Below are 11,637 nucleotides of genomic sequence, written 5' to 3'. Positions count from 1 at the left end.
ATTCCCTTGGGGGAATCCGCTAAGAAAAGTCTGCGAAAACTTAAAAACATCATCAATAGAGAAGTCAACATACAAGTAGAAGTAAAAATGAATGCAAATAAGTTTGAAATTATGCTACTGATGCACATGATGGCACAAACACGTCTCGTAAAAAGTAAATATGTTTTTGTTAGTTATCTTTTGGAAATTGTAGAAATAAAACATTTAACTTCATAAGTTCCAGCTAGGCAGGCTAACCTTAGTTAGATAATTAATTTGCTATCTATCTACAGTAGGCATATATTAATAATTATATATTTAATATAAATAGACCTGCACTCATAATTAACTGTAGCGCATATAAAGCACCCACAAGCTACCGGTGGCTGAAAACACAACACGGGATGAACGAGTGACGAATATCCGGCCAAGGGTGGTCCATTTAAACATCATTCCTTCCTCCCTCGCCCAACAAGTGTATACTCATCAGACGTCATGATACGTCATCAGAAGTGTCCACTTAATTTGAGAGCTGAGGGGATAGGGTGTCGTTGAAGTGTTTGCACCGCAGACAGGGTCCTTAGCGTAGTGATGAGTTTTTAGGGCACTATGGTGTTAAGCAGTCTCTCTATGCATACAGGCTAACTACAATTCTACTGATGTGCTATGACCTTAGTGTTTGACTTGACATTCTGACACCAACAGCTCTGATAAGAGAGCAGTAAATACAGTTTACCATCCTGAGATGGCATGCCTCACACAAACTCAGTCCACCTCTTGGTTAGTAATAGCATACCTATTCATAGAGAATTATGTGGACCTTAACTTAACAAACAGGGTTGATGTGATGTCAAACCGTTTCAGAGGTTGACTAACCACGTTCATTTTATCCAGAGTAATAAGGGTTAAGTGCCTTGCTCAAGATCACAGACAGATTTGTTTACCTATTCAGCTTGGGGATTCGAACCAACGACCTTTCGGGTTACTAGCCCAATGCGCTTAACTGCGAAGCTACCTGCTGCCTCATGAAACAGGTGGTGTCATATCTACACACAGGCCCTTCTCAATCGACTGGCATGAAAATACATTCTCGATTGAAAATCATTTATATTAATACAAGCTCAGAGATCATAGATCTTTCATAAACAATTCACACGTTCGAGCGTTCATGGTCATAGCTCGTCATCTGTATGTAATGAATATACCTGGAAAAATACAGGCATACTTTCAAAAGCCCCCACAAAAAGTATCAATGATGCCATGATAGCAAGGTCTATAAAGATCAGACACTCAGTGGCATTTCTAACAGAGCACAACAGATACTGAATGTGTGACACACATGGAGCAGAGGTGACCACGCCCTATTGAGTCTTTTCACCTGGGGAGAATAACAAAACTGTCTCAAAGTGACAAAACTGTAAACAAAGTGAAATAAAACCATCGTTAGCTTTTCTACTGGATTGACTGACATACTCAGGACTTGTGGGATCAGAGAGAGAAATAGGGGCACTACAGATAAACTATAGAGAAAGATGGAAGCAATGTCCACATAACATGGATTAACAGTCCTATTTTGGCAACCTATCCAAATACACACCCAGAAAAGGAGTTTGTACAGTGTTCAAACATGTTATCTGAAGTATAACACAATGTGTGTTAACATGCTCAGTGATTCCCGTTTCTTCACTGCCTGAGCTCAGCTGGGATCAAGTCAGAGGTGTGTAAATGGGCATGGCTGAGTTTCAGTAAAGTGCCATTTTTACAAAGACCAACACTAGCCATACAATTATGTTTAGAGGTAACAATGTTTACATATACTTAACAATATAAACGCCGACATGCAACAATTTCTACGATTTTAGTGAGTAACAGTTCATATGAGGAAATAAGGCCCTAATCTATGGATTTCACATGACTGGGAATACAGATACCTTAAAATATATGGACCTCAGGATCTCCTCATGGTATTTCAGTGCATTCAAATTGCCATCGATAAAATGCAATTGTGTTTGTAGCTTGTCTGCCCATACCATAACTCCACCGCCACCATGGGCCACTCTGTTCAAAATGTTGACATCAGCAAACCGCTCGCACCCATGACGCTATACACATGGTCTGCGGTTGAGGCCGGTTGGACGTACTGCCAAGTTCTCTAAAACGATGGTGGCTTATGGTAGAGAAATGAACATTCAATTCTCTGGCAACATTCCTGCAGTCAGCATACCAATTGCACGCTCCCTCAACCTTGAGACATGTGGCAATGTGTTATGGCATATTTGCTCAAATAGAAGTTTCGTAATATTTAGCTTGTGTACTGATACAGGACACTCGACATCCTGGCAACTTTGAAAAGATTAGAGTTTTCGAGATGGCTATGCATATTCATGTGGCAAGTAGCTCTCCACTGAACACAGGCAGCTAACACCCCTCAAAAATTCAAACAAGATGTATCCACCAATCCAAAGAGGAATAGGCAGGCGCTTGACAGCCCGCCATTCTGCTCTGGACAACGAATCCCTATTGCTAGGGTGGCGACAGACACCATTATATACAGTTGAAGTCGGAAGTTTACACAGGTTGGAGTCATTAAAACTCATTTTCAACCACTCCACAAATTTAACTATAGCTTTGGCAAGTTGGTTAGGACATCTACTTTGTGCATGACAAGTAATTTTTCCAACAATTGTTTAGACATTTCACTATCACAATTCCAGTGGTCAGAAGTTTACATACACTAAGTTGACTGTGCCTTTAAACAGCTGGGAAAATTCCAGAAAATTGTCATGGCTTTAGAAGCTTCTGATAGGATAATTGACAATTTCAGTCAATATGAGGTGTACCTGTATTTCAAGGCCTACCTTCAAACCCAGTGCCTCTTTGCTTATGGGAAACTCAAAAGAAAAAAAAACAATTGTAGACCTCCACAAGTCTGTTTCATCCTTAGGAGCAATTTCCAAACGCCTGAAGGTACCACATTAATCTGTACAAACAATAGTACGCAAGTATAAACACCATGGGACCACGCAGCCGTCATACCACTCAGGAAGGAAACGCGCTCTGTCTCCTAGAGAGGAACGTACTTTGGTGCGAAGAGTGTATATCAATCCCAGAACAGCAAAGGACCGTGTGAAGATGGAGGAAACAGGTACAAAAGCATCTATATCCACAGTAAAACGAGTCCTATATCAACAACCTGAAAGGCCGCTCACGCTCAGCAAGGAAGAAGCCACTGCTCCAAAACCGCCATAAAACGAGTCTGAATTTGCAACTGCACATGGGGACAAAGACTGTACTTTGGTGATATGTCCTCTTGTCTGATGAAACAAAAATCTAACTTTTTGACCATCGTTACGTTTGGAGGAAAAAGGGGGAAGCTTGCAAGCCAAAGAACACCATCCCAACCATGAAGCACAGGGGTGGCAGCATCATGTTGTAGGGGTGCTTTGCTGCAGGAGGGACTGGTGCACTTCACAAAAGAGATGGCATAAAGGAGGAAGATATGAAGCAACAGTCAGGACGTTAAAGCTTGGTCGCAAATGGACAATGACCCCAAACATACTTCCAACGTTGTGGCAAAATGGCTTAAGGACAACAGTCAAGGTATTGGAGTGGCCATCACAAAGCCCTGACCTCAATTCTATAGAAAATGTATTGGCAGAACTGAAAAAGCGTGTGCGAGAATGAAGGCCTACATATCCGACTCAGGTACACCAGCTCTGTCAGGAGGAATGGGCCAAAATTCACCCAACTTATTGTGGGAAGCTTGTGGAAGGCTACCTGAAACGTTTGACCCAAATTAACCAATTTAATGCAATGCTACCAAATACCATTTGAGTGCATGTAAACTTCTGACCCACTGGGAATGTTTTGTAAGTCGCTCTGGATAAGAGCGTCTGCTAAATGACTTAAATGTAAATGTAATGTGATGAAAGAAATAAAAGCTGAATTTAATCTTTATGACATTTCACATTCTTAAAATAAAGTGGTAATCCTAACTGACCTAAGACAGGGAATTTTTACTAGGATTCAATTTCAGGAATTGTGAAAATCTGAGTTTAAATGTATTTGGCAACTTCCACTGTGTGGATATATATACACACACCTCAAATCTGACTCTGCACAGTAATTTTCCATTGAGACCTTACAAAAAGGTATACCTGGCTCAAATGCTGAATCTCTTGTTCTATGTTCTAGAGCAGGGGTGTCAAACTCATTTCGCATCGTGGGCCACATACGGCCTAGGGAGATGTCAAGCGGGCCGTACCATTAAAATTATACCATACTCTGCTATAAATAACCAAAATATCATATAGCTGGCTTTTACCGCTGCTTCACTGACTTCTCGGCTCTGGATGAAAGTTGACTGCTGTTTCCTCAGACCCGCCAGCAATTCGTTAATCTTATCTCTTCTCAGTTGTCCTTGCAAGCCGTCATATTTTTCGCTGTGATGAGTCTCGTAGTGGCGTCGAATATTATATTCCTTCAATACCGAAACTTGTTGCAAACACACCAAGCACGAAGGTTTTCCGTGCATCTCTGTAAATAAATAGGACGTGGTCCATTTCTTTGAAAATTCTACACTCCTTATCTACTTTTCTCCGTTTGGATAACGACATTTTGGCTAATGAGGGTGTAGCGGAGAGGTAGAGACCAAGGTATTAACAACGTCGTAACAAGCAGCAGATGGCGCATTGATACCGTCTGCTGTTTTCAGTCTGTCTCAGTGATGCGGCTTGTCTTCTACTCTGATGGAAAGAGTGCGCCCCTTAGCGGATAATCCATGAATTGCAGCGAATTAAAAATATTAATTCCATGTCTTTTATGCATTTTTTCCACTTTCAAATTATCCTGCGGGCCTGATCGAACCTCCTTGGGGGCCGGTTCCGGCCCGCGGGCCGTATGTTTGACACCCCTGTTCTAGAGGAAAAGACAAATCAAGGAGAATACATTTTAAAATTCATACTTTATTAAAAAACCATAAAATCTATCAAAAACACAAAGTTCATATGAAACCGTACAATCTACAGCAGGGGTATTCAACCTGCCTACAAGGTCTGGAGCCTGCTGGTTCTGTTCTGGTACCCCAGGTCTAAATCAGTCCCTAACTAGAGTGGAACATTTTTTTTAATATAAAGTGGAACTGGTGCCGATGTCCAGAGTCAAGTGTGCGGGATCTACAGCATTCAAACATCTTCATTTAAATCAAAATGTTAAACATTTAAATCAACAGCTCATAAATAAAAATGCTGGGCGGTGGTAATAGTGCTAAATAGAATTTGACCAATCCTTTACAAAACGGCATCCCTCAAGTAACAATATTAAACAGCACAATTGCAAACAGAACGTTATATTAAGGCACTATACAAGGTTTTAATATTTCAGTGTAGAACCAGCTCTGTGGTTAATATTTGTCTACATGCCCTCCATCTCTCTGGGCTGAAAGAGACAAGCAACAAAACATTAGGCATCGGGGGGAAATTGTTTTTTCAACAGGTTAGTATGATTTTGATGATTGTAAACTGTAGTAATGACAGAGGGTTGCATTAATAAAACCCATGACCACTTTACACATTTCAAGCGCTTAAATCAATGAGACCTATTGGACCACTCACCTCTGCTTTGCTGTAACCCCGCTCTCGCCTCCTCTTAAGGTAGAGGACCAGCAGTCCGGCAGCCACGGCCAGAATGACCACCACGATGACAGCGATGACTCCCCCGGTCAGCCTCTTCATGGTGAAGGTGGGGGCCTCCTCGTCTACATAGTAGACCAAGATCTCCTCCATCTCCAGCTTCTGACCGTCCACACTGGGCTCAAACTTAGCCTGGTCCTTGAACAGGGGCAGCACCTTAACCTGGGAATATTCACAGGTTAATCATCTGGGTTTTGACAATGTTTATTTTAACCGGGAAGTTCCATTGAGGTCAGAAGGCATCTTTCCAGCCTTGATCTTTGTTACTTTAGTGAAATCCCAAAGCAGAGAGGTCATGGCTTACGTCTTTCTCCATGTAGTAAGCCATACGAGACAGGTCGGCCTTGCGGTCTCCCTTCTCCTTCTGGACATCGACGACGATCAGGCGAGCCTTAGGGTCATACTCCACCTTCTTCACAAGGGTCTTGTCAAAGCTGTAACGGTTCTGGATGGCAGTTCCTATGGCACTGCATTAGGACAGAAGTTCAGTTATTCCACACAACAATTTACAAGTGTCCTATAACATTAATTCTATAAAAATAGACAACTACTTACGCCTGCAATTTACCAGCATCCACAGCGTTGTTCACTGGCTTGTGCTTGAGCTCCAGGCGAACCCAACTAGAGGACAAAGGGACAGGGGGCTAGATTAGATTTAAATACCTGGTACAATGGGCCTAGTCATCAGAATTGAGATGAAGCCTATCACTCTTTGGCATCTCTTACTCATCCAGCATGTATGGTTCACATGTGTAGCGTAGGCTGTACGTCAAAGCCAAAGACACATCCTGCATGAATGATGGAAACCCTCTATTCTAAAATGCATGAGGAATGCCAAGACATGATAGGAACTTACTAGGTCTCCACCAACTTCTCACAGCGAAGGCTCTCGTCTCCCTTGTCGGTTCTGCGCACGCCAGCACTGTTGACACACCAACACTCCTTAGTGTTATTGCACTGCTTGGCCCGGAAGGCACCAGTGGTCTCACAGTCTGGGTCGTAGATGCCATCGTTGTCCACAACGGCGGTCTTGACTGGCTTTCCTCCGGTACGAGTGGACAGGCCCTTCCTAGCACGGTACATCTCTGCCTTCATCAGGAAACATTTCGGGATCACTGACAGGAGAAGGATAATAAATAATATTCGTCGTCAAAATAACATCCAGGGACTGACACTTTTCTACCTATGTCATTGCAGTATTCGAAACAGGAAGTATATAAAATGTCCAATGCAGTCATCGCAATATCAAATAACTTCTGGGTAACAAGTGTGTTCAATTAAAAATGGTCAAAAGGTACAAATAGCTTAGCAAAGAGTAATTTCTCAAGCAAGAATATAGCTAGAGCGGTCTGGGAGTGGTGATAACTGAAAGGTCGTTATTGTCATCATTACTGAAAGCAGTAATCGTTTGAAGATGGCGGGGGAAAAAGAGGTGGTTTGTCAAAGAACGGTGGAAAGTGTAAGCCGCACACTGGATCGAGGTCTGAGGTCAAATTAAAGTGAATAAGGGTAAATTATCAGAGGTGGCGAAGTTCAGAGCCCGAGGCTTGCACTGATGGTCAGGATAAAGATTAGTGACATTTGGAGAAAGTGGACACCTGCCTTTCAGCTGATCCACATGTGGTTTCAGGGTGGCTGAAAATGAGTTGCTGTGAACTCTGAAGGTAACCTGAAGTGGTCTTGTGATAGTAGTTTGTGTTTCTGCCGGTCAGAGGGACTGATTACTGCAGTTGACAGGATTGATTACTGGAGCAGCCATAAGATGTAAAAGTGGACCAACTGAAGGGGAATATTCCCGGTGTTTGTGATGCTCGTCGTTTGGTGCGATGCAGACTGGGTGGCGTGAGCAGTGAAACGGAAGTCTGTTGGATCTTTTGAGCGTTGATGTGGAGTTATGGCCCGACAAAGTGATGTTAGGATATTTCAGTTAGCCCATACAAGTTTTGTGCCGAATCCATTACGCTGTTACAGGTGTCAAGCTTATGGGCATTTGGCAGCAGTGCGTGGAAGGGAGGTTCCAAGGTGTGAGGAGTGTGTAGAGGGGCATTAGACAAAAGAAAGTAGTATTGGGGAAAGAAGCGGTACGTGTTAATTGTAGGGGTGCCCATGGGGCTGGGGATCAGAAGGGTCTGGTGTTTAAGGCACGTTGAGGTGACCAGGGTGTTGTATGCTGAGGCAGTGAAGAAAGTGTCAAGGGGGAAGGATCCAGAGAGGATTCGTGAGTAAATCTGTGCCAGTACAGAGGGACACGCTAACAAGTGATATGCTTCAGTAAGATTAGCTTTTTAGCATTCAAAGAAATGGTTATCAACTGTACCACAGGGATGGAACGTAAGTCGCAGAAAATGTAGGTTGTGGTAGCAGCTGCAGAGAAGTATTTGGGTGTACGAGATTTAAAGTCAAATCTAAATTTGTCACATGTGCCGAATACAACAGGTGTAGTAGACCTTACAGTAAAATGCTTACTTACAAGCCCTTAACCAACAATGCAGTTAAGAAAATACAAAAAGATAATGAGATAATATCAAATATAGAGCAGCAGTAAATAACAATAGCAGGTTATATACAGGGGGTACTGGTACAGAGTCAATGTGCGGGGGGCACCAGTGTCGAAGTAATATGTATTATTAAAGTGACTGCATATGCAAATAGGACAGAAGAGTTAAAGGGTGTGTTGGTGTCCCATCATTCCAGGCCATTGGCCTGAGTTGGACCAGACAGGTTTAAATAGTGGAATAGGGTGGTGGTGGGTTTTTAATATGTAGGGTATCCCCCTTTTCACCACACAAAGTATAAGATAGTAATAATCTAGTAGGTGGCAGTAACACAACATTAATTGGATGCCAACCACAGTGAAACATCAATGAGGTTTGGAACTCATTGGTCAATTAACAAATGTACTGCCCGGCAGGCCAAAACAGGCTGAATTTAGGCCATCTTTTCAAACAGCTCTTACAAGGGCATTATCATTTTAATCCGAGAGAAAGATATGTAAAATAACAGGAAGAATCATGTTTGACTGCACCTTTAAAAAGTTACAAATAGATGAATGTGGCCCGTTATTGATGAGGTACTTACATTTAGAACAGTTCAGGTTTTGCTTCTCACCAGTTCCCACCATAACACTACACTGGCAAGGGGTGCCATCACATGTAGCCCACTTAAAAGTCTCACATGTGCCTGTGGAAGACAAATTAAACCGGTCAAGTCTACATGAGGCTAACAGGTGATGTAATTGACATGTCTGCTAGAAATAGCCATTATATGCTAGAACGAAGTGCCAAAGGAATCCCCATGGAGGGTGTAATTAAGCCTACCGGTAGAGAACTCGAACTGGGCGTTGGTTACACAACAGACCTCTCCCCACCCCCACTATCCTTTGCGCACCGAAACTGATGGTTTGAGTGTAACTAAAATCATACAATTAGATCATTGTAATATTTAAGCTAACGATGTTATACCGAAAAGCTTGATTAGGCCTGGCTGTCTATACGTAGGCAGTTTAGAGCAGAGGGCAATAAAATTACCCACACAATTTACACATTTTAGCCAACAGCCTCCAACTATCAAAATTGGCTAGAGGTCAGGGCTACCGTAAACATTATTATATGCATTTCTGATAGAAAACTATGATTAGAATACATTTACCTTTTTAAAATGCCTATTTAAAAAAAAAAAAAATCTACTTACATTGAGCTGATGCACCCACTGCGAAAGTCGCAAGAAGAAGTGCAATCCAAATCTTCATAGCTGAATTTGAGAAAAACCGAGAGAACAAAGATGGAGTAAACACCTGAACGACACAAGCGTACTCTTTTCCTCACAGCTACGGTTCGTTAAACCAGTTTAGACACGCCAATGATATCTAGTTCCCCAAACGAGCGATGGTATGTCTGCGTATCACCTGTGCAACCACTTACTGTTGTAACGTATATTGCTATATGACACTGTAGTTAAGAATCGCTTCATTTATAAGAAAGGTCAGTCTCATGACGTCAGCTAATTTACATAATGAGGAAGGGGTGTATGGGGTATTACCTGGCTCACCTTTTTTCGTCTTGACCATATTAGGAAACAAGCTCTCTCTCAATCTCTCTCCCCAACCCTTCTCTCTCTCTCTCTCTGTGTGTGTGTGTGTGTGTGTGTGTGTGTGTGTGTGTGTGTGTGTGAGAGAGAGAGAGAGAGAGAGAGAGAGAGAGAGAGAGAGAGAGAGAGAGAGAGAGAGAGAGAGAGAGAGAGAGAGAGAGAGAGAGAGAGAGAGAGAGAGAGAGAGGAGAACGAGAGGGAGAACGAGAGAGAACAATATGAGTCAAGGGGGAGGGATCTTGAGAGGATTCATGAGAGTAGATCTGTGCCAGTACAGAGGGATATGCCAACAAGTGTTATATGTTTCAGTAAGATTGGCATTTTAGCATTCATAGCAATGGTTATCAACTACCACAGGGATGGAATGTAAGTCGCAACAAAACAGAGGTTTTGGTGGCAGAATATATATATATATATATATAAATTTATAATAAAACTAATAGCAATGAAAAATGAGATGAGAGGTAATTAGAATATGTAGGCTTTACTGGTAAACTGTTTTGAGAAAATAATCGAGATTTGGAAAAAAGGATACATTTATTTTCCCTACAATGCTCACCCCCTGCTGTTCTCTTCTACACAAGCCTTGCAAAATACCAGCTGTACAATAAGTTTTCAAACTACAGGCTTCATTGTTGATATTTATCATTAGATTCAGTATCATTGAAACAACCCAGGTAAAGTTTTCACACAAAACTGAACCAAAGCTTGAAACAACACTGATCAGTTTTGCTGATGCACTGACTCAAGTCTCCACGGCGATGACTCATTTGTCTATGAGTCATATTTCTCAGATGCATCAGTAAATGCAGTGTGGAAAGTTATGTACTGATCCACCAGTGAAAATATATTTCGATATTAAATAGAAATGTATTGTACAACTATTGTACGGCATGACTAATCATGATCTTTTTCTGAAATACGATAATATCGAAGATTTGTATTGATCAGACAATAAAAATATCATATCAAAACACTCTATTCAAGTGATTGTTCCACCTGGGAATGGAACTGATAAACCAGACAGGTAATTTCCCTTTAAATGGCCTTATCAACACAGTTGACTTACTTTATTACCGAGCATATATTATCTACCTGTAGCCTTTATCTCACCACACAGCTGATTAACAGGTTTACGAGTGAAGTACCTGCAATGTGTCCACAAAGCATCTCAGAGTAGGAGTGCTGATCTCCGATCTGTCCTGATCTCATTCGTTATGATCTAAAAGGCTAAACTCATCCGAAATCAGCACTCCTACTCCTACTATTTGGACTCCTGGGGACGTATTCACAAAGCGTCTCAGATTAGGAGGACTGATCTCAGATCCGTTTTGCCTGTAGACCTTAATGAATAAGAAGAGAGACCTGGTAGCCTAGTGGTTATAGCGTTGGGCCAGTAATTGAAAGGTTGCTAGATCGAATCCCCGAGCTGACAATGTAAAAATATGTCCTTCTGCCCCTGAACAAGGCAGTTAACCCACTGTGCCTAGGGCGTCATTGTAAATAAGAATTTGTTCTTAACTGACTTGCCTAGTTAAATAAAGGTTAGATAAAAAAAATACTCTGAGGTGAATGTGGGCCCTGATTCCTAGAGGCACATTCTGTATAGTTTATGCAAACGCCTTCCTCCGAGAAAACAATAAGTAATCATGATAAATGTAGAATGTAACCCAAATGTAAAATGCCCACATCATCATATAATTGTGAACTATTCTCAGTAGAATAACACTGTAAAACTCTTCTAACACTTCTTTACAGATGAACCTATCCCGACCAGTGTTCCTTGTCTATTTGACTCTATCCCTTCACAGTGAGGAGGACAAATGAATGCCTCAGGGGACTTGTCCAGTTATTGTGAGAGGAATGATACATAATGAAAAAT

At 41.8% G+C, this 11,637-nt stretch overlaps 1 protein-coding gene across 1 annotated transcript; it reads right to left on the bottom strand.

Moving 5' to 3' along the window:
- Positions 1-4,923: 4,923 nt before the first annotated feature.
- On the bottom strand, positions 4,924-9,666 carry LOC139562345 (tumor-associated calcium signal transducer 2-like). The gene is made up of 7 exons (XM_071380010.1): positions 9,360-9,666; positions 8,748-8,849; positions 6,526-6,784; positions 6,225-6,290; positions 5,974-6,136; positions 5,592-5,831; positions 4,924-5,415 (listed from the first exon to the last, which is right to left on the bottom strand). Exons 1-7 carry the CDS (start codon positions 9,415-9,417, stop codon positions 5,392-5,394), a joined length of 912 nt encoding a protein of 303 aa, XP_071236111.1. The 5' UTR covers positions 9,418-9,666; the 3' UTR covers positions 4,924-5,391.
- Positions 9,667-11,637: the final 1,971 nt, after the last annotated feature.

This window comes from Salvelinus alpinus, chromosome 32, assembly GCF_045679555.1.
Source record: "Salvelinus alpinus chromosome 32, SLU_Salpinus.1, whole genome shotgun sequence".
Taxonomy (NCBI): domain Eukaryota; kingdom Metazoa; phylum Chordata; class Actinopteri; order Salmoniformes; family Salmonidae; genus Salvelinus; species Salvelinus alpinus.
The sequence above is the reverse complement of the archived record's forward strand: the minus strand, read 5'-3'. Positions and strand labels throughout refer to the sequence as shown.